The 24,621-nt window shown below is 38.5% G+C and overlaps 1 protein-coding gene across 1 annotated transcript in view; it reads right to left on the bottom strand.

Annotated features, from left to right (window-relative positions):
• Nucleotides 1-1,028: 1,028 nt before the first annotated feature.
• CABCOCO1 (ciliary associated calcium binding coiled-coil 1) overlaps nucleotides 1,029-24,621 on the bottom strand; it is a 47,927-nt gene continuing 24,334 nt past the window's right edge. The window contains 3 exon segments of the mRNA XM_050340789.1: nucleotides 1,029-1,099; nucleotides 4,061-4,183; nucleotides 4,562-4,630. Coding sequence (XP_050196746.1) covers nucleotides 1,037-1,099; nucleotides 4,061-4,183; nucleotides 4,562-4,630 — 255 coding nt within the window. The 3' untranslated portion in view covers nucleotides 1,029-1,036.

Raw genomic sequence — 24,621 nt, 5'->3', positions numbered from 1 at the left:
AAAACCAGGGAAATGGTGACATTAGCATAGTGTGCTGGGAGATGGATTTATGTATCAAAGTAAGGGACATTTTGATTTCAGAAAGTTTTGATAACAAAAAAAGTTCTATTTCATAGCAATAAAACAACAAAAGAACCAGGAATCAAAATATTTTTTTAAAGGTAAAACTAATAATGATTCAGGAATTCCTTCAGTGTTCAAAGCAGAACAGTTAGCTGTTAATAGCTGAAAGGAAGCTCACAGTAATTTCCTGGCCAGTACTGGAAAGAGCAACCAAGAAAACTTGGAAGTGAATCATTACAGAGCTCACTTTTCCTTATCACCCACCAGGGGACGAATCTCTCTCAGTGCCCAGAGACCCAGTAAAATACTCTGTCCACTTCGAACACCAAACCACTGCGTTACAGGAGCTCAGAGCCCACATCTGTTACAAGCCACTTTTTTTCTTTTGATTGGGCTGAGTCAGGTTTGCCAATTTTTTTTTCATTTACCACCATCAAAAAACGGGGATGAAACGAAACAAAAACTTTTTACTGAGTGGGAGACAAATATGAAAATGTAATGAATAAAACACTCCATTTCTCAAATATTCCACTAAACATGTAATCCAATCCAGCCTTTACACTTCAAAGCATGACTTGTACTTCACATGCTTTCTAGGGCACAGAGTTCCGTGACACAATAAATACAGGCTACAGTTCTGCAACATAGATGTTAAACTGGTTCTTCTGAGGTCATTTATTTGGTTGAATTCCTTTTGAGTATGAAACATTTCTCTAATGTCTGGAAAAAATATGGAAACATTCTCAGATGAAAGGTTACATGCATTCCAGAAAAAATTCCACTGAAATCTAAAGGAATACTGAAGTGCAAACTCTTTATTTATGCAATTTAACATGGTAGAAAGAAAGAAATGTAAGCTATTAAATGTGCTTTAAAGCCTAGGAAGCAAATTAAAATGAAATAACATACATATTATTAACGAATAGCTACAGTGAAAAGTGTGTAATTACATGTTAATTAAATTCCCTCCTTATTATATCTGCAGTGCCTCAAAATGATGTTTCCTCTCTATGTATTCTCCTTGTAGCAACATTTCCTGAAAAAAAACATAGGTGTAAAGCAGAAACTGTTAAATATTTCACAACTGGAAGAAGGAAAGAGAATGAAACTTCAACGACTTATTTTTTTAAGCTAGGATTTCTATTCAGAAATAAACTGAACTTCGACATGTTTTAATTATGTGTCCTTCTGTTTATAATCTTCAACTTAAGCCTAAACTAAACAACAACGCTGGCAGAACACAGTGAATTTGAGGAACTGGGATGAACTATTTCTAGGTAAATGTTAACAGAACCACTTTCCTTTATACAGAAATAATTATGTTCAGGCAGGGAGCCAGCCCTGCGTGTGCCATCCCCTACTGCCCCATTCCTGTGAAATCCAGCATCACCTTTCTTATCTGGCTATTTAGGAGTTTTTAATTTTTCTGTTCTCTGAGTCTAAGCTTCTTCCTGCATTTGCAGCTTTTCATTTATGTCTGCCTGCAAAGAAAATCAGAAGAAAGAAGTGGTTATGATGGAGCTATCTTGGGCTGCACATTGTCTTTGTGGTTTTGACACACTGTAGTGCAGCAAGGCAGACATTATCCTACACACCTTCCTGTTTTGCAGACATAACGGTGTTCCAGCCTGGACTTACGTGATAACACGTTATCGTATTGCCGTGCACAATTCCGATGTGTGGCACGGCTGCCATCAGCAGGAAGTGATCTGGGACAGCCATTCCTCACGTAACCTTGTCTTGGGAGATAGGATAATTTGCCTGTGTTCTCAGACAGCCTTTACCAATAGACACCAAATCAGAAAAATTGCTTTGGGATTTGGTTGTTGCCACTGTTTTCCTCTGCTGCAGATGTTTGTTCTCTAGTGTAATGTGTTTTATTGAAACATTGCTGGAATTAGAAAGCATTACTGAAAATGAACAATAAAAAAAACATACTTCTGTGATGCTGCTTGTCTGTCTTAATTACCAGCACAATTACGAATGTGTATCTCATTCTGGAAATCCAGACTGCTGTAGATGCTGAGCATTTAATTTGGAATGTAGCATTTGTGGGGAAGGTACAAGGGTTGGGACATATTTTAGTAAAACCTTTGGCAGTGATAATGTGTAGAAATCTCTGATTCTATGGCATTTGGAAATGTGGATCACTGGATAAAGGGCCACAAATACTGGGGGTTTATAGGTAATTTACATATATTTCTCAATATCAGCAGTCACTCCTCCAAAAATACAAGTGCAATGACTTTAAGAGTCACAAAGCTTTGCTCAAACAAGTGGAACAGACTCAGAGGTCCTTTACAAACTCTGCATAAACTATCCCAAAACTTAAGAGTTGCATTCTTAATGGAATTCAGGCAATTTTGATAAAGCAAATGGGTTTGTCCCAGAAACACGTGACATTTTAAGGACTTTGTGTCTTGTCAGTCCTAGAAATCCCTACCAGTGCTATTCTTTAATCAATGGATAGACACAGCTGAAATGTTTTCAGAGTTCTCAGTAGCTCAGATGGGAACCAAAAGGCTGGAATTTCTCTCCCAGTTTTGTACCTTTGCAGATGACCGTCACTATAGTCAACCAGCCTCAAGTATCACCAAATATGTCCTCACCCCTTCACATTATGTGTGTATATTCAGTTATTTTGCTGTGGAACACTGACCCTTAGGCTAATCCTCTTCTATCCTCCTTCACTATGGCTGCTACTGAGACCACTGGGTGATATCACAATAAAAGTTATTTTCTAGCATCAATTAGAGCAACAGCTGCCTTGTTAATGCATATGTTAATACACAATGCAGACTATGTAATCATAGTCCACACATAATGAAAAAATGGTATGAGTTTGATCATGAATCAGGTAAAAATCTCATTACAAGATGACTTCTGAGGTCCAGAAACTGAGAAAACAGGCGAAAAAGATATACTTGTGAAAGACTTAAAAACTGAAGGGAAATCATTCTCTGTGTATACACCTAGAGTTGCAAAAGAAGAAAAAATAAAGCCTTTCTCTCATCTGTGCAGTTTTTGTAAAGAAAAAACTCTTAGCACTCACACTGATGGTATCAAGGTCTAGTGAAAACCAGGATTTTATTTTTTTTCCTACAGTTAGGGACAGGAATAAGACAACATAGGTCAGGGATTCCCTCCTGTTTCTAAAGACATGTTGAAATGGAGTATAAAATCAAATAGATAGATCTAATGATGGCATTATTATTCTAATTTATATTCTCCATTCATGTGTCATCCATGTAAAAGAATTTATCAACATCACACTATTTTCAGATAATATTAGATATTTATTAAACTGCTGCTTGGTCAGTAGTGTCTAATGTGCTGTATCTAAAGTTGAAAGTGCCACCTGGTTGTTGCAAATAAGACCCAACTCCAGCAGTTCCTTGGTGGAACTCTGTTCTAGCCGGTTTGTTTTCAATAATTTCTTATTTAAGTCCAGTGCCAATAGCTTCCTTTCCTTTCATGAACCCCACAGAAAGAAATCATGGACCCCTCAGTGTCTGTAGCCCCCATACTGACACCTGATGTGTTCCATTGAGGCAGCTCTTGGACAGTCACGCACCGACCAAACAAAGCCTCAAATTGGCATAAACCTGTTATTTCTTACACAGATTGAAGGACGTGTAACACAGATGCATCAAACAATTTATATTAAGCACACATTGCATGTACTCCATCACAGCAGCTGGTCCTGAACCCCTGAGAAGGAATTTTATCACTGACATCACTGAGAGCAGGATTTGGCCTGTGTTTCTTGACACATAGTAATGCTGAAGATATATGTTGTTATATTACTGAATATTTTTTATCTTATCACATGTAAGCTGACTAAACTAGGAGTTATTTATAGAGGCTAATTCACATTTTTACAGCATATGGATGTGCTTTTTGCCAGCTTTAGCACAAATACAGTTTATATTCATTAAGGCTGAGCTAGCTAATTAAGCATAGACAGAATTAGTGAATAGCTTTCTAGTAATAGTACCTCAAGGTTGCCAATAATTTCATTTGGGATTTCACACTCTGCAGACTTCTGATCTTCAGCAGTGACACCAGCCACAGCATCTGCCTCGGAGGACTCTTCCAGGTAATCCTCCTGATCAGACCCCTGGCAGCGACCACCAACAAGAAACACATGAGTTAGAACATCATCCTGCCCTCCACGAGACCAAACAGCACCAGCCAAAGGCATGCAACAATACAGGGAGCTGATGTGGGGAAGTGCTGCTCTGACAGGGACCAGCAGTGTTTGTCTTGCACTGCCCAGGTTGGCAGATGAAGTTACAAGGGGCCCAGAGGTGATGACTACAATAAAAGTCCTCAGCTGACTGATTAATGCATTAAAAATAATTTCAAACGATCTTAGAAGAGATGCATGCTATATTCTGGGGAATAAATGTCATCAGTGACTGGGCTCCAATGGGAATTCATAGGAAAATAGCTCACAAAACCCCCAAAATAAATTAAAAGGAACAAAACTCCATACCTGAGATTCTGTTGCTGCAGCTGAGGAGGGAACTGCAGGTTGGTCAAGTTCAATCACATCCTGCTGGTGCTAGGAAAAAAAAAAGAAAAAAGAAAAAGAGTAATTCAGGTTTAATCATTACTCAGAGGTTTCTTGCAGATTTTTTTAAAATGGAAATGAAATGGCTGGCACACAACAAAAAACAATACCTTTTCTGTTACTATCCAGGTGCTCAGAACTGGAAAGCATTGTGAAAATGATTATAGATCAGCTTTAATCTCTAGCTGCCTCTCAAGGGGCCCTCTTTATAATACTTAGAAAGAACAGATGATTTTCATAATTTCATAACACTACAGCTTCTTACTCATGTGGATAATTACGTTTAGAAAACACTGTGCTTAGGTAACGTGCTGTCTCCCCAATGCAAATTTGTCACCTCTGAACGGGGATCTTGCTGCAGTTTGGAATTGCAGGGCTGTACCAAAGGAGTCAGCTGGAGTAAAGTTGTAGTGACACTGCATCGAATAAGGCCCTAAGAAAAATATTTTTATATGTGACTATAATTTAAGAGTCGCTAATGGTCCGAGTTTTGCTGCTTCATCGCTCCTTTGCTGTGAACGTGGGACCCTCACTGGTGCTGTGCTGGTGTGTGAGCTGCAGCTCCAGCGATGCTCAGAGACAATGGCTTTTCCCCCTCAGAGCAGCTGGATGAAGAACCTTGTGCACACTCAGGGTCTCAGGAATGATGCAGAAGGCAGCCCTGCGTCCTCTAAAGGGACAAGGTTCTGTGTCCTATTTAAAAAAAAAAAGGATGACAGGGAACATATGTGCCAAATAGGGCGAAAAAAGGCATTTCTGAACAAGCAAGGAACACTGAAATTGTGTGTTTGGGGCCTCTGCAAGGGGAAGTGCCCATCGAGAATACGAGGCAGATGTTCCAGTTCTGAGTCAGCGATTACAAACAGGATTTTGCTTGGATGGTGTAAGTAAACGACATTAATTCACATCAGGGTAATTGCAGCTCCCATAAATTAATTTCCTCCTGCTTTTGAAATCATGGTTAGGTTGATATTTGGTTTATTTAGTTACTTGCTACAGTTACACATGCTGAAAATATTAAAGATTTTATACATCTACAGAAGTGACAGCAAAAATTGAAAATAAAAAGTGAGACCTAGCCACTTTATTACATTAAAAATCTCTTTTGTAGTCCTAAAAGCTTTTCAGACCTTCTCTTTGGACATTGTTACTATCTTCAAGATTCCCTGTCATATGTGAGCTTGATAAAAAAGGCAGACAGTATCAGCCCATGTTTATAAGAACCCAAAAGGCTGATAGAAATATTTGCAGATAATAAGTGAGGAGAAAAATAGATTTATAGAAGCATTTTCCTCCACTGCTTGTAATTCAAATTTTCAGCACTGTATTAGTGCCCACAAAAGGAATAGCCAGAAAGTTTGGGTTTTGCATCAAAATGAAAAAGCTGAGCTAAACTGTATTTTTGCTAAAATAAAAAGATGCTTTGTTTTCCAATTCTATTTCTTTTAAACTAGAGCTTTTCTGATTTAGCAGCTATAATAATTTTCTCTGATTTCTTACCTTATATTTTCTTATTAAAATATTAGCTGAACTGGATCAGAATTCACAATTAGTTTCTGCTTCCTTAAAGCAGTATTCTTTGGTTAGTTAGTTACCTATTCACTCAAAATATTTTCTTAATTTAGACTAAATCATTATTCCGTTTATTCCCTCTGGTCCAAATTTAAAAAAAAAAAAAAAAAAAAGAAAAAGACGTGGTTTTTAGAATCAGTTCCAAGCTGATCAAATACGTTTTTGTAGCATGGATTAGATTTTCTGTTTTTTTAGAATAATATTTTTACTTCACTGCGTCTTTTTACAGAGAGCCATTCTTTACTCATCTGTTCCATGTCTAATAATAACCCTTGGATCATTAAGAAATAACTAAATTACAGCAGAACTAGTCTCTTTAATGAGCCATAATAGTCCCAACATTCAGCCAAAAGTTTTTTTAAAAGACTGTGCAACTTCAATGTAGAATATGAAGCATTTTGTTTAGCAATAACAAGTTTATGAGCAGCACTATAGTTTACAGCCAAAATATAGTGACCTAAAAATGCCATTCTGCATTGCTCCTTCCTATACATTGTGTCCTTAACAAGTCCAGGGGAAAATTAGAACGAATGAATTGTGGTGAGAGCCCGAAGCCAACAAACGTATTTAAATGAATCCTTCTGATGCAATACTTTCCTTTAAAAAACACAATTAAGTCTTTGTGTTTCCTTTGAACAAAACCTCATGTGTAATAGCACCAATGGCTCTGTAGTAAAATCTATTTAAAAACAGAGAAGGAGACACAGTAAGTTTTATACAGTTACAGTGGCTTTAAAAAAAATGTTACTGGTTTCTGAAGTCTGAGTAAATTTATGGTGAATTACTTCCACTGACCTACATTAAAAACTTCATCCTCCTTTTTTTAATTCCTGAAGATTTGTCATTATGTGAGCATTATTCACTATGACAAAGATGTATTATTCAAAGTGTCCCCTTGAATCAATATAACTATCGAAATGTGAGAAACAGTTTGGCAAGATGATAATGCCTTAAAATTAATTGGCAATATTTTCCTGCACACTGTGGTCCGGTGGGTCCACGGGAATTCAGACACAAAGGAATTGTGAAGCAGTTGCACAAATGTAGCTGGCATATCAGTGTCAGCTGCTCTGAAGGAGCTGGAGGGAGAATTAAGTGCAATATTCCTACTAATTCCTGGGTGGGGTGAGGTGCCAAAAGGCCACTTAAACCCAGGCAAGTTGGAGCAGGCTGGAGGCTGAGCTGACACCCAGCAGAGGTTGGTTGGGAAGTCTCGTTCAGTGTAACCTTCACTTTCCCACCCCAGTTACATCAGGCCAGCTGAGAACTGCAGACACTGCTCTCCATGGATGGCCCCATGTCACAATTCCACTCAGGAATTCTTTCTAGTACAAGTGTGCATAAAGAGATTGAAGTATAAAAAGCGTAGTGTTGTTCTGCACATAAACCCACATACTTTTCTTGTTGTTCACCCCTAACAAATTGCCTTTTTACAAACGTAGGCAGAGAAAAGACAATAATATAGTACACAGGAAAATTTCTAAAACAGGATAATGGCAGGAAAGAAGATTGGTAAAGCATTCTAATAGATGAGTTCCACAGATGTGGTAGTTATTATAAAATTAGCTTTGCATAACTTACCAATATACCATTACATTTCCCCCCAGATGTTATCTGTTACTTAAATTAATTTTGCTTAAGTTACTATTATCGCAGATTTTATCCACGCTGTGTTTTATTATTTAAGTTTCTGTGGCATAAAACAAGCCCTGGCTGATAGCATTACTTTTAATAATATATATAAGAGGTTTCAGTATTATAGAAATGGCTGCTGGGTATATCTTAATAGTCATAGCACAGAACGTCTGCTCTCAAAATATTATGTAGATTAAAACCAGCTATTTACTTACACTCTAATTCAAGTCATTGGAAAGGTTTGCAGTATTTATGTATGTGGTATGAAGGGAAACAATCTACTCCAGGAATAAATATCAGAGTTTGGAAATTAGCAAAGCTAAGGTCAAGGTCAGTTTGGATTTACTAACATACTTGCTGAAAATGAGAATTTAGAGTTTATGTTTACTTATTTCATAAACGAGGAAAGAGACTGAGGGGGTGGTGTATTTGCCTCTTTAATACATGGCTTTTGTATCACAGAAACATTTTGAAACCACCTTTTCAGCTTAATATTATCTGAAATTCTGTACTCCTTTCCACACAGTCTTAACATAAATTCTCTGCAGTTAATCTTATCAAACATAGGAAAATAATTATTTATAAGGACTGAAAAAAAAAATCCCATGTTCAGCATGGGCCATTTCTAAAGCCTTGTAACATCTTTCAAAGCCTTTCCATGGCTATGGATTTGATTCTATATGAATGGTAGATGCATTTTTACAAGGGAGTTCTTTGTGTGTTATTCTCTATATTCATATCACCTGTGTAGTTTCTAGTTGTAGACCACAGGACCTTGTGCTACCAGAGACCTCCACAGATTTCTCTCATATATATGTGAGATTTGCTATCAAACAAACTCTGTAACACAGGATTTACATTAGTTTGCTATTTATGCTGAGCATGCCCAGCCACAGACCTACAAACGTGCTGAATTTCAGCGGCTGGAATAAAAGATGTTTACAAGAGATGGTTTGTTAGGTGCCTGTATTTCATGTGGTTGCATTTGAAAGAATACATAATGGACTGAAATGCACTGACTCAAACCAGGCAGCCTTTTTTCATCCTTCCTCTTTAACCTGCCAGCATATGCAAACACAACAAACCCACCCCACCTGCCTGCTGGGGCATCGCCCACCAGCGTTCCCACAGGAGGCTCCTGGGAGGCTGCTGGTACCTCTGCAAATACAGTGGCCATCCTATTTTGCAGCAACACTTTACACAAGGAGTTTGGGAGGCACACAAAAGCTTAATCCAGATTATCTGATCTCTGTGGTGTGACAAAGATGGCAGAGCTTCCTTCTAAACACCCTCGCAGTACGCAATTTTATTAATATTAAAAGTAGAATTAAGATCAATGAGAGCCTAAAACTCTGCCTCTGAATTATGTTCCCGAGTTGCTAATGATGCACATGGAAATTCTGTGTGCATGTTCCTGGGCAGGAGTTTTCAAAACATTATTCGTAAATGAGACAGAAGTTCAGTGAGTCAAAGGTAGGCTTTATGCTCTTTTTCCTGCATTTCAAAATCTAAGTGAATATGTTTTAAAGAGAGTTTTCCATGTTCCTGAGCTGAGATGGGAATCGACTTTGTTGACAATACATTAGTAATTAATCTAGTCCAAAATAGCTATCTGAAGCAATTTGGTGCCTACATTGACAAAACAGGATCTCCTCCTCCCCCCAGGAAGCTGTAAATCAGTCAGTGACATCTGGCCTCAAGGACATCAGAGTCATCTCAAATGTGGTAATTTATATTAATGAACATCAATATTAATTTTTAAATAAAAAGAATTTGCTACTGCCGTTATGTTTACATAAGAAATATTATTTATAGCTTGTGTTCCTTCTTTCTTACATTTTGCCCATAAATTATTGTAAGGAAACACACTGTCACAGTTATAAATATTTTTCCTTGGAGTTAAAGCTTTTACATATCCTCTTACTGTTTTCAGTAACTATATGAGGGCAACAACCAGGATTTTCTTTCTACTCCAGGAACTGCTGCCAATTTTAATGCTTGACTGAGTAGAAAAGGGTGCTTCTACAAAAACAACCAAAGCCTTCCTCTCTAGAGATATCTAAATGCAGAATGCCCTTAATACCTAGATTCTGTAAGAATATCCTAACATACCAGAAACAAAAAATTACTGATTTTACTAGGCTGCAGTTGTCTTCTGCTGCTTTTAGCAAGCTTCCAGTTATTACTGCCAATTTTCAGATTATTTAGAAAGACAAAATAAAAGACTGAAAAAAAAAATCCTCAGTTGGCTTTTATGCTGAGGACACATCACTAAATGATTCACCTTGGAATGGTCACTCTAAATTCACATTGTATTTAGCATTGCCAAATCTCCTGGTGTTATGGGATTACAAGAGAATCTCAGCTTTCATTTAAAAATAAAGTTAGTGTCTAGCTCTTATGGTTGCAGAGCAAAGATTGAAAACATAAATCTTGAGAGCTCGAAAATTAGACTGCAAGGAAAAGGAACAAAACAACAATTATTTTTAAGCAACTCATGATTTCTTGGGGATCTGTCTCATCATTTTAAATGTTCAAGGTTAATGAAAGGCTTTTAAAAGTAATACATACATATTTTGGGGAGGAGTGAAGCATTTTTTTTCAGTTCTTGAAAGTGCAGCTCTTGCATGTCTGGGCTCTTCAAAGTACCAGCCCCCACTTTCCACTTCAAGGGCACCCAGCAAACAAGGAAAGAGCAGCCAGCTCCTATTCTGGTTGTAGAGTCATAACCAACAGGGATCTAAAGCCATTTAAAAAACCAAAAAAACCACAAGCACCTTTCCCACAATAACCACCTATCTAGATCTACAAATATTTTAAAAAAATTAGAGTCCTTTTTATTATTCAGGTGATCACATGAGAAAACCATAAAAGCAAGTTCTGTTGAACCCAATGAACAACAGGCATTCTAATATTTTGGTGGCATCCACCTTATCAGGTTGGAGCTTTAGATTTCCTTGTTGTACATCTCTTTTTCCAAATAATTTAATCAGGGAAGATCTAATAGGAATGCTGAAAATGTTATGAAAAAAAAAAAAAAAGTGAAAGCACACTTGGCCAGGTGCATCTGGGTACCTCTTTCTGGGACCAGGCTTCAAAGATGTTACAAATACTTGCTGCAATTTCATACTCTCAGAAAACTGATTTGCACGAGAGTGCGTGCCTTTGGCAACAAAATGGCCTGTAAGAATTAAATTGCTTAGGGGGCTGGTATTCATCACACCTGCTTTGGGGGCTTTGTCAAACCCCTAAACCCCTCCTTGTAGGAAGTGCAAAGATGATTCTCTCTCCTGAGAGACAGTCAGAGCAAGTAAGATGAATTAAGAACCCAACAATTGCCTAATGCACCTGCCCTGGACCACAGCAGGCACAGCCTGCTACCTTCCCTTTCCCTAGGGGAACCCAGGAAAGCTGGCTTCCTCACCCAGGCTCCCTGCTTTGCCTGGTGCTGGGAAATATGAAATATTCCTTTTTTTTTTAATTGAAATGATCACTGTAGGGGCTCAGTGAAGATTAACAGCACCGGACTATCCTGAACTGCTTTTTTTCCAGGTGTTACATCCAAGGTGCAGCAATATCTCACCAACTCCCACTGTTCCACAGGGCTTTAGGTCAGCCTTATGACTACCAAAGAGGCAGACATGCCCATTTCCAGCACGTGTGAATCTCCAGTGTCTCCTTGCTGTGCATACACCAGTTAAAAGCAGCCTGTGCCCCTGGAGCTGGGTGTTACCCCACCAGATTTCTCCAAGCTCAGCAAGAACAGACTTAAGGCTTTATCCAAACCACTGTACAGGAAAGAAAGGCAACAAGAAGATTCCAGAAACCTGGGAAAACTTAAAAAACTTCATAGGAAAAGGGGTTCAAGAAATTACTGGGAGCTCCTGCTGAGAAAGTCTGACAGCAGAAAACTAATATTTTGTTGTTGATACAGTAAAGCACAGTGACTCCCTGATGCTGGAAGAGGTTCCACCTCCTGCCTTTGTCTGCCACTGCTCTTGGACAGCCTTCCCTTCCTACCCACTTCCTCAGAAACCAGCCTTTTCTCCATGCAAGACGGGTCATGGACAAGCCTGCCCCATGCTCTCTGCATTCTTTCAGTACCAAAAGCCAGAGGAACAGGCTCTCTCCAAACTCCTCTCAGCCATCAGGTGCATTAGATGTGGATAGGCCTGTCTATATTGATTCACCCCCAGCTGATGCTACAGAAAATAGCTGCACTAACATTTAAAAGATTGCATTAAAAAAAAAAAAAAAAACAAGCCAACACAACCTAAGGAATATTGATTCAGAGCTAAGAGGAGGGAAAAAAACTGCTCACACAATTTAAAAAATATAATATAGATTTTAAAAAAAAAAAGTCACATTAGAAAACTTTTCAGAATATATGTCCACATAAAAATGGGGAGCTTGTGTTCTTTGTTATTAGACCTAAAACATAAGGTCTTTGCCTGAGTGTGTAAGTTTCTGTTAAAACAACAATTTGTCCTGTGGACTGTAAATTCAATTACTGTTTTTATTGGAATCACATTTTGCTTTGGAAACAATCATGCAGAAAAACAACCAGTAACTTAGACATCTTAAAAACATCTCAAAACAGGCATGGCTCTGAGAACAAATCAGTTATGGTAATTCTTCTACTGTGAACTGCGAGGTTTGTTAAATCCATTTCCATATTTTTAATTAACACCTAGTTAAAAAAAAAATCTTACTGTAGGTCATTTTAATCTCAAATGGGAAAATAAATTTGTTTTATCAGAAAATTGATTCGACACTATTTTAGGGACTTATTTTTCATGTTTTTATCATAAAAATTAAGTTATTAACATACATTTCCCAATTTGGGAATGCAGAAGCAAGCTAGCTTTTCTCTGAAATTTCAGAGTTACAGTTTTCAGTCACCTCTCTATGTGAAACAAGTCTATTTTAACACCAGAATATTTGATCAGCACACATAAAACCCCCACACAGAAGTTGAAGATACCAGTACTTCTTTACAACTCCATTTCTATAAAACTTGGATCTGCAGAATTCTAACCACAGCCTGATAGTCAAAAGAAACCACCCCTTCCTTATGTGTCACTTGGATTTCACACCCCACTGCAAACAGGCTCTCCTCGTAACCTCCATGTTCATAAATCTGTTGGTGCTGCACCTCAGCCTGAGTGCCCGTGTTTGCTTCAGCTCTTCTTGCAACACCGTCATTCACCTCAAACAAAAACGCAGCTGCGGGTCTGGGCAGGGTTAGTCTGGGGAATGCAAGAGTTAATCAAAGCTTTGCCTCGGCACAGCTTGGCTTGGTGGGTGATTTGAAATCCAGTACTAAAGTTTCCTCCTGGCAAACTGCCAAAGCCAACCACACCTTGGATGATGTGAGGTTGTTTTTGAGAAGGTAACATCTCCTTACAGATTATCTCCTCCCACTTCGACTTGGAAGGTTTCTGAGAACAGTCATTTCCATTTCTGTTGGGGCATGAAATGGTTTCTGCTGAAAAAGAGCATAAATCTCATTCTGCTTTGACTTGTTGGGAAGCTCATGACAAATCGTATAATCCACTGTGGATTTTTAGAATTTGTTCAAACAATGCGTGAGAAGAAACAAACATTTCTACCCACTAATTTCTCTCCAATTAAAAAACAAACAAACAACACTCACTTAACTCCTCATCCCTCATAAATTCTGTTAACTACATCTAGAAAATTACCACACATGCAAGTCGCAGATCCAACAAAAACCTGACATTTGTTCAAAGGCTTCCACAATCATACAGAATTCTAACACAAGTCAGAATCGAGAGCAAATGCTTCAAACTTTGAAATGAAAATCTTGAGTCATCCATAGAATAAGTGGATCCAAAGAGTACTGGACTGAGCTGTACACTGGAGCTTTTCCTCTGCCTCCCTGGTGCTTTGTCTTTCTGAGAAACTGTTCTACAAAAATAGGCAAAGAAAATGTGATCATGAAGTTTGCACACAGTTTGCCTGATGAGATAAGGATGACGTGTCAGCTTTTGATGGAAAAAAAAAGAAGCAGTGATGTCAAAGGGTTTTATTTATTCCTTTCAGCAGAACCTTTTCCCTGGCAGCTTTCCAAAATAGCAATGTCATAAGTACCTAGAGGGAGCAAGCACCAAAGAGCGGCATCTTCTCTTGAAAATGCAGAGCCATACCCAGAAATACTTCCTTACAGCATCAGGCTATAAGCCCTTGCTCCAGCTAGACAAAACATCACATATCCCAGGTCCTTCTATCATATGATTCCTCATTTTGATTTTAACATTTGGTGGAGTGTGAAGCAATGCTCACCCCTGTCACTGGGTTTGAGTTTTTATGTTGGCCAGAAATATTCACCTGTGCACCAAAACAGTCTTTCTCCAGCTGACACAGTCCATACACACACATACACACATTTACCTAAACTGTTGTTGTTTAAACCTGGCAGGCTTAAAAATAAACAAAAAACCACTCCCAAACCAGTTTTTTAAAGAAGGAGTCAGTACCAAGAGCTGAAAAAAGACTCTGCTAGAGATCCTAGAGAGAAAAGACCTTATTAAGTATGATAGAGAAATTTTCAGTAAAGTCCCTCTGCACACACTATCTTCACATTTATAGGTCTGACTGGTTTAAGTGATTTTTGCAGGTGTTCATTGTATCATGTATACACCCTAATAAATCATACTGGATGCACAGCTCCGTGTGGAAGAAACAGAGCTGATAGGAGGTGCCTTTAAAAAACCTGGCCCCAGGACCAGAGACAAGTTATTATTCTGTGACAACAAATAACAGATATATTTCACTCTCAGTGGTAAATTAGTCTCAAAGCAACACTCTCCATCAGAGAAAAGACCTTAAGGCGCTCTTATAATATAAGCGATAGCCAATTTGAGCACTTTAACTGGGTTTTTTTTACAGCCCTAAAATTATTAAAATCATGAACTTTAAATAATTATATTTCAACCAGTGTCTTACTAGTCCTCTCCCTACCTTCTCTGATTTTAATTTTCTCACTTGTCAGCATGTCTTGGCTGTGAGAACAAGAAAGACCTCAAACCTTTGCTGATTGCTTTCCATGCAATCTGATTTCTATAAATTAGAAGTTGCTGATGGGGAAGCAGACAGCAGTACCCTTTGATCAAGATACACATCTTGATCTCTTTTATCATTTTTTAAAAAAACAATAATATTACAACAAAAAAAAAATCATCATACAAGCTTTTCGATCAAAGTGTGTCACTGTCTGCTTCCCAGTCAACATACTGCCAGTAAATTGGCGAGGTGCCCAGAACGCGCAGGCAGCAGCTGGTGGGTTTGATTACCATCTGTACAGCCACTAATGTATAAAATATTGTGTCTCCATCTAGTGGGCATCTGTATTTCACAGGAAATCTGAAAATGGGTTGCAGCCTACTTCCGTGGGCGGCAGAAGGAGCTTCATTAGACTCCCCACCAGCAGGGCTGGGCTCTGAAGCTGAATCGCATCGGAAAGCTATCAGAAACTAGAAAGGCTCTGAAGCTCCACCAGTGGTTCCAACCCTGTGCTGGCACTTGTCCTTGAAATCATGTTTTCTCCAGAAGCATTCATAGAACAATTATTCCTGTTCTCTCCTGACAAACCAGTGCTCTGCAGTACCCTGGAAGTCCTGGCGGCCAGAATTTGAAAATGTGAAAGAGGTAAGAGAAAAAGGAAGGTGGGAGCAAGATGCCATTAATGTCCAGAACTCCTGAAATAAACAAGGAATTAGATAAATATGTCAAGACAATGTCTTCCTTTAAGAAGAATTAAACTACAGCACATTAAAGCATTACCAACTGGCCCCCATCCCAACTACTTAATGGCAGGACATGTAAAATACCATGTCAACTTTCTCACGTGGTTTCTGACAAACATCCTTGACTGAAGAGCAACAGGGGCAACACAAGAAACACAAATCTGTTTTTCAAGAGAGAGTCACAGAAACAGTCCTTGGGACACAGATTTTAGAATCCATGTGCTCACCCAAAGGAGAAACTGAGACACCAGCCAGTACTGTGATAACTCTCTCATGGCAGACGCAGGACTGAGACAAAGAGTTAATAAAAAATTCTACCACACCAACCTCCCTTCCATCGATTACCATCATTTTTGACAACTACTCCACCAGCAATGTACTGACTGGACATATTTTATGCACAGCCATCTAGTGTGAAAACTGCATCCTAATGAAGAATATCAGTACAGCAAAATGAAATAAAAAACAACAAGATCATACTATTGATTTTTTCCATCCACATGGACTAGACCTAAATTCCCTTAGCTTGAGAAATCTGTTGAGATAACTCTCCAACACAGCACGATTACATTTCATTTAATGACTTCTCTGGATGCACAACAGATCCTAAAACAGCTCTTCTTTTTTCTGAATATCTTTTAATAAAGTTGTTCAAGATGTGTTTTGATTTGACACCTAAACTAGTTACAGTAAAGTATTTTTTATTTTTATCATATATTCCATTGCATTAGAGGTGCATTTATTACTCCATAAATAATTCATTCAAAGGAACTTCAGTTTAACAGCACCTAATAGACACAATCACTTAAGGTAGCACGCTGGCAAATTTCGGCTTTAAATCAGGAGCCGATCAGTCTTCATATATAAAAAAAAGTCAGCTTCTCAGAAGAAAGCATCAGTTTTAAGAAACTCAGGCATGAGCACTTAAAAATGAAGTCAGTGCCTGCCAACAACTTTTGTACTAATTTATTATATTGCTTGTTTGTGCAGGAAGGGGATGAGATTTGTTTCAATCTAATCTAATACCCCTTATTTCAACAGAAACTAGAAGAATTAGAAATGACTGTTGTTCCCTCAACAATTTGCTGTGATAGAAGCTTTATTTCTCAGGTCAGCACTCTCCAGTTTTGATTGCTCAATGGGAGCGCCACAACGGCTAAAAAAAGAAGGCTCTGAAACTTTAGGAAATAGAAACTGCTGACTACCTGGTGAAGGAATAATGATTTATAATATATGAATAGGGGCAATAATTGGATAGCAGGCTGTACTCAAAAAAGCCTTAATTCACATATCTGACATCAGAAAGTCATAATCCATCGATCTAGCCTCAGAATGATGGATTATGACTTTTTAAGAACATGTAGACATGTCGGCTTCATGAGCATTCCGGGAATTGTAGTCCAAATTGTTTTACTGAGGTCATTTGAACAATTTCAGGTTTTTCCAATAAAGCTAATGCACTAATATTTTGAAATACAAAAGTTTTGTTGGATGCATTTTTTTTCTTTCAAACCCTAAAAGCCCTCCAACTAAATATCACAGGTTACCATAACCTGAGATTGAAGAATTCTTTTCTTTTTTTTAATTACTTCAAGTCCATGTCATTTTCTTACAGAGATGACAATTTTAAATACCGATTGGCTTTTATGTCAAAAAAATTTTGTATTCAAGTTTGGAGGTGAAAAAAACAAGGTGCAAAGTGAGGGATTAATTATCATGTTTTCATTCAGGAAAGAACTGACATATCCTATGAATGTTTCCCCCTGGGTTACTTAAAAAATATCTAATTTTTGACCTCTGACTCCTTCGTTTTTTCAACCCTGATTGGGTTTTAAACTGTTACTGAAAAAAAAAGACATTATGATGTGAATTTTGATGAATCTTTTATGAAAAGAAATAATACTCTTGCAATGTGTGAATACCTAGAGGTTGAAATGTATTTTTATACAGAAGCTTCTGACATTTTAAATTAAAAAAAGACATACTTGGAACTTCTCTTTTCTCATGAAAACAAACATGGGCTAAGGTTATTGAATAAAATATTCAGGAAAGTTCCAGAGATCCTTTCATTTAGCATCACACAGTTATTTAAAATAAACCATAATTTCATTCATAAAAATCCATTAAAAAAATCTTTCAATGGCTTTTCTCCATTACAATTAAGTGAAACCACCTATCAATTAACAGCTTCTACATTAGACTAATTCAGTGGCTCAGATCGATAAGAGTTCTTCCAAAAATGCTTTCTTCTCCAGAGAAGTGTTAAGAATAAAAAGAAAATCCCCCATTAAATATAAAATATTACTAAATATTTTCAATGTATACACATATTAAAACTATAAAAAACCTGTGACTAAAACCTCTTCCAAAGCTATGAAAACTTTATGTTATACAAGTAACAAGGGCTAAAGGGCAAAAGAAACAAACTAAACCAAGCCAGGTTCCATCTCTCCAGACTTTTTCCTGGAAACTCATTTGTATCTCATCTTTTCTAGAAGGCTGAGTTTCTCCTTCTCTGATCTTTCTCACCTTATTTCCCTTCTTACTCACAAAATGTTCTTAAGAGAGCTTATTAACAAAGTAACTACATATGTGAAGTTTGGTGGGCTTTTTTTTTTTCCTTCTGCCTATGTTCATAACTAAATCTGCCATGGAAAGGAGAAGTCATGGGGCTCCTTTATGATGGTGAAAATAACTTCTTTCACTAAACCCTGTGTATGTATTAAGTAAAGACATCCTGGGTCGAATCTCAGCCCAGATTTCAAAGCAATGACAACAGCAAGACCAAAAAAAAGGAAAAAGGCAGCTGCAGGAAAAATAATGCCCTTTTTAGAGCAGACAGAAGCAATTTACTTCATTTTGAAATGGCTGATAAAAATCACTGCCCTGTTACACAAAGTCCTTCCTCTAAACACGTCTAATGTTCTTAAAGGTCTCACATCAAGGAATCACATCACTGAAAAGCAACTCCTCCTGTAAAGGAGCCTGAAGCAGCAATCACATTGCACAACTGATCAAGAGGGAGTATCTCCCACAATTAACTTTTTTGGGGAATTCCACTGGCAGGCTGTAATTACTCACATGGAAGGCAAGCATGAGGACACCAGGGCCAACAGTTTTCTGCTTGTGATTTGTATGTCTGAGGCAATGACCAGTGGTCAGGATGTCCGTGTGCAGCTCCCTCCAAAGAGCCTGTTGTTCAGGACCCTCACAACATCCAACCAGGTTCACTGTTGCTTCATCATCAAACCATCTTCTACCTGAATCTTCCATGGATTCTTTCCTTACCTGAATCCTAGTATTTACCCAGCTCAACTCAGTTAAGCTTATGACATCAAATGGGACCAAGTAGGGTGGCTACAACCTGTCCAGACTGAGGAAATGAACTCAGCCCTAAGGATTACATGCAGGAGAGGACAGGAGCCTGGTACATTGGGTGTCTCCCGATTCCTCCTCTTTTTTGGACCTACCCATTAGTCCTACCACTTTTCTTACTATTAAACTGGTTGTATCCTTTCCTTGTCTCCACCGACACCACTAGCTCATTTCATACATGTTATGAAGCAGGAGTCAGATGTTAACTTCGTGTCTTTAATAATGTGTGCTTGAACCAGTGACCTTGAAGTGAAAGGCTCTGCAGATCTTTAGCGTTCCCTCGATATTCCAGGCCTTTAGTCATCAAGTTTATAAGCAAAACCTGTGTGCAAAAGGAGTGCTTGCTCATAATTACTACCATGATCATTCTGCTGTACACTGCAATGAAAGAATATGAATTATGAAGTGCATAGGTTAGTAAAATTTAAATCAAGCAAATGTTCAATATTAAGCCATTTCATCTTTTTCCAAAGTTTGGCAAATGTATTACAAAGCATTGAAATTGTACTTGAAGCCCTAAGGCTTGCAGTGTTGGAGCCTGCCTGATTAATATAATTAAAAGAATAGCATAACTCAAAATTTATTAAATAATTAAATATATGTAGCTTTATTGTTTACTTCCAACTGATAGCATGATTTCTAGCTAAAAAGTTGCACTGCTTTAATACCTGACCAGTTGTTAGAGCACATCCCCTTTTCCCTGCTGTGCGTATGATTAAAAGAGCAGAGGTTAAACACAGCAATAAAAAAAATTTGGGGAATTCTATTTTTGGTCACAGTTGTGCTAAATTCTTTCTTCTCATTTCTACAATAAGCAGGTGCTGCTGAAGAGGTGGAAAGTCCCATGGTAGGAGAACATCAAGCTGGAGGAAGGTAGGAAAATGCTTCCTTGGACAGAATCTTCAAATACAAATGTTACCCCTGCTCCTTGCTCTCTGAAGACACTTGAGTCACTAAGTATCTTGTATTGCATTCTTCTACCTCAGCCAAGACCCAGTTTGCAGAAGGAGCCAAGTTCCATCATTAGATAAAAAAAATGTACATACCACCAAGAACAGACAGTGACTTGAATCCATGAGTCTCCTGGCAGCCACAGCAAGTCATCAAGGAGTGTCCAACCACTTCCAGCAGGCTTTGGGCATGTGTGTTTCCACAGAACTGCATGGGCTGTGTTGTGACACTGTGGTACCTCAGGTGCCCAGGGGCCATTGTGACACTGCTCCGCCTGTGTCCCCTGAGCACCTCACTCGAGGAGCAGCTCCACCTTCAGAGCTCCTCCAGAAGACGACATCCACAGAGAAGACAACCCCCAACCCTCAGCCATTTTCAGTTTTGTAATGTTGCTCATCTGTGACTGGCCCACTGGGAGAAAGATGGGACCCGGCCCACACCCTGTGTCCCCACGGGCTGGCTTTGCCCACAACAGAGAGCTTGGAGTGCCTGGTGAGAAAGCTGTTGCCATGGGCATCCTGCACAGCAACCACATCAAATACCCTGGGGGGACCCTCCTGCTTGGGGATCAGCCCAGTATGGCCAAGGTGGCACCACCCGTCACAGGTGACCAGGCCACGCACTGATGCTCAGCACATTTAGGATAACAGGAGCACCGTCCCTGCGCACCTCATGGCTTTTGTGAAGGAAATGCACCAGAAAATCCATCATTTCCTTATAAAACACACGATCAAGAAGTCAGATTTCACCAATATCAAACCAGGCTTCTGAGGGTTATGTCCTAAACTCCTTATGCTCCTTACTCATATTCAATGACTCCCTAGGAGTTTTGGCCTCCCTAGAGAGGATAGGATCTGGGATAAATACTGGAATAATCACAATTTGAAGAGAGATAGTAACAACACACCAATGCTTCATAGCAGATTCTCATGAAATGGTTTTAATTTGAGGAGGAGGTAGCAGTCCTCAATTCCAGGGAACACCAAGATTTACAGGCATTCCATGGCAGAGAACAGGATGTGGGATGCTCTTCCATGTCAGGTGGGAAAGGTCTCTGGCATCGTTGGTGATACTGAAAGCCCCAGTCCCAGAGGTCTGGGACTCCTGGCAGAACTAACTTCTCCCTCCTGGAACTGCCAAGACACACTTGAATAATTACCAAGACCAACCTGGAAGCATCACCAGAAAACAAATCCCAAATATCCTGGGCTCAAGTGTCCATTAGATTACTGGACCTACCCAGCTTGTGAGGTCTGATACAAAGCATTGCTCAAAGCTGGCAAGTTTATGTGGCACAAAACTCCTCCCTCACCCAGGGCCTGTGAGCCACTTGCAAGTGCACAGCCAGCAAATGCTGGCTGGCAAACCCAGGGGTCCCAGAGGTCACAGAGACACATTTTACAGGATAGAAACCTAATTTTCTTTATGTTGAAACCACAGAAAAAAACCCTACTTTTTCTGCAGATGTTGCCTGCATATCTCCATCTCCTTCAGCCAGTGTACTGATCAGCAGCCCCTCCCAATACATGAGGTGGAAAGCCAGTGACAAAATTAAAACAAGTTGGCAAATGTACCTATACATACATATTTCATGTTAGCACAGTTATGCTTTAGAAATTATGGCAACAGCAATAGAATTCCGCTGCTGTGATCATGGATAATCAAAGCAAGTGAAAAAAAAGCCAGTGCTGAAATATTTTCAAAGGTATGAAAGTCTTTACTGTTGTGTAATTTAAATTTACTTGCCATCACTTGAAATTTCCTTTCGTCTGCGTGATTAGAATTTAAATGCTCCCAAAGTATATTAACAAATATAATTCCTGGTATATTGCAGAAATACTGCAGTAACCTCCTCTTCATGTTGAAAACTAACTAGGCTCCTTAATTCACTACAGAAAATACAAAGCACAATTAGTTAAAATGTTTTTAAATGAAGTCATACTTGGGAATGACCCACAAGATGAACCAGTACAGCACTTCGTACTCTCCTTATACATACATACAACACATTCACACATCACAAAGCTGCAGCAAATATGTAATATGAGATGTTTGCATTTTAGGGAGAATATTTTTTAATGTAATAGCTTTCATCTTGAGGAACAATTCTGCCAACATTACACACCATAGTACTGTAGTGTCTATTTTAGATACAATCCCAGAAATTCCCCTGAAATTACTTGGGGCACAGGGGATTGAGAACACCTCAATTGGACTCTAAATCTTAACTGCAAACTCAAAATTTATACCTGACAACTGTAATAGAAGGACAGACATTAAAAGGCTTCTCTTGGGTTATCCTATGATAAACTTGTCTAAAAGTCTCCATCTCAAGAATTTCTTTAATCTTAATGTTCAAGATGGTTTTGATGGGTAGAAATTACTGTTCCAAGAGAAGAGTTCCACAGAACACTGGAGTCACAGTAGAGATTTTAAGAAGCCCAAGTAAATTGGGTCTTAACAGAGAAGTACTTGACAGAGTCAGTCTGACACCAGGTAAAAATGAAGCTGCAATACCTCACTGCACCACCACTGCTTCTGTAGCATTAGTCTAGTTTAGTGTACTCTTACTGAGCACTTTTAATTTTTCCCCTGCCATACTGATCTTTCCAGACTTGATCCACAGGCACACACCTATAAAAATGACCTTTTATACAACTGAATTCCACTGAGCAGGGTTTAGTTTGCTAACAGTCATGCTACTTTTTCTTTACTCTTCATCCATTCTTCTCCAATTGATTTGGTAAAGAGAATATGAAAATAAAATTTTTTAAAAATAAAATTCTACATCTGTACAGTTTAGAGTTATTGATATTTATCTGATCAAGCATTTCATTTTGCTACTAAAATTGCTAGTATGCTAACATAAATGTTAAGGAAGAAAGCAGGTTTATCTTTTTAATTGTATTTGTTCACTACAAAATGAAATGAGAACAATTCATATTATAGTCTGCAAAGTGGTAAATGTACGAAAATGGCAGCTGACCTCTGAAAAACTTTAGTGCCTAATTCCCAGTTCCCAGAGCAACCCACAGTCCCCTGTGCAATACACCATGTCCTGCTGATGTATTCAAACTTTCCTGTTACCTAAACAAGATCCCTTACTGCAGATTCCCACATTTTATGCTAATGCATATGGTTTGCTGCTTAATAGTTTCTGCAATGTTCCTGCTGCTATGAAAGAAAAAAACCCAGCAATCCACAAGACAAATTCTCATTTTATCTTGCACTTGTCAAATATTAAGATTCTCCTGGTCTGTCAGATTTCTAAGCTTGTCTAATGCCTGTCATTTGTATCCAAAATTAATAAAGTCTATCCATGCTGTATGAGTTTTCAGTTGCTCTGATTCTGATTATACACAATAATTTGTAATTTAAATTCACAAAGATGTGCCAATGTAGCAATGTGTTTGTGTTGTCAGTTTTAAACACTTGGCCTTTTTGACTCTGATACCAAAGCCCTGTTCTTTCTCACTACAAAGTTCCAGTAATGCTTGGACTGATCAATTATTCCTGGTAATTTGATTATGTACCCTCTTTCTTTTATTATTTATCCATTTAACTGAGGATTGATCAGAACAAAGAGACAATTAAATATCCTGCAATAAAACCAGTAAGAATAACAAGAATAGGAACTGAAGTCAAACCAGCAGTAGTTCGGAAACACACAGAGATAAGACTGAAATCCTGTCTTTACCTTCTCCTATTGTGTTTGGCTGTGCCAGGGTTGCAAAGAAAATGATATTAATTTTACAGTCAGTAATTCAGGGAGTTGTATTTGCAAGCAAGAAGGAGGGACAAAAGATAAAATCACGGCAAAATGAGTAACATTTGGCTCCTTACTTCCCCCTTGACAACTGCTTGATTTCTCAAACAAAACATGATTATTAAACAGAAATGGGTGGTTCAGTGCACAGTTACATAGCAGTATGCACGCAGTGCCAAGAGACTCAAGGGCATGTGTGTTTCCAAGGAACTGCCAGGGCTGTGTGACACTGTGGTACCTCAGGTGTACAGGGGCCATTGTGACTCTGCAGGCCTCAGAGGGCACCACAATGGACCACCAGTAGGATTATTTAAAAAAAAAGCAAACTAAAACCCAAACCAAAACCAAAAAAATAGAAAGAGAAGAGTCAGCAACTTGGACTCTAGCCCTCACTTTCTTTTAATCTAGACCTGCCTGGACAACAGTAATGCTATTACCATGGCAAGCCTAAGCAAGGGTAAAACCTTTCAATACTTCATTGGAAATAAGATCATGACAGGTAGTTGAACATCTCTCCAAATGTAAATCTTCGACCACATCCTAACTCCTGAGGAATACAAAAATCTGGCACAGTATCTTTCTTAGAACAAAAGAAAATCAGTAAGATCCTAAATGTATAACAGACAGAGACAAAAATGATAAGCGGGTGTCATGAATACAAAATGAATGCTAAGAAAAACTGAGAGAATGGGAGGCAGATATTCAAAGTAGAATAATCTCCAAGGAACATCCCTAGCCCTCCTCTATTTTATTAGACCAGAGTACCACACACATTGTCGATAGTTGCAATGTATTCACAACACACAACGTTCAGTAAATCTAAAGAGGTAGACCCGAATTCCAGCCTGTTAGTGCCTGAAACAAGTCCACAGCCTTGATCGATCCAAAATTCAAGACTTCTCAAGCACAGGATG

The sequence above is a fragment of the Myiozetetes cayanensis genome, unplaced genomic scaffold (genome assembly GCF_022539395.1).
Source record: "Myiozetetes cayanensis isolate MyiCay16 unplaced genomic scaffold, myiCay2020 scf10, whole genome shotgun sequence".
Taxonomy (NCBI): Eukaryota; Metazoa; Chordata; class Aves; order Passeriformes; family Tyrannidae; genus Myiozetetes; species Myiozetetes cayanensis.
Note: the sequence above shows the minus strand (reverse complement) of the source record. Positions and strands in the feature narration are given on the sequence as shown.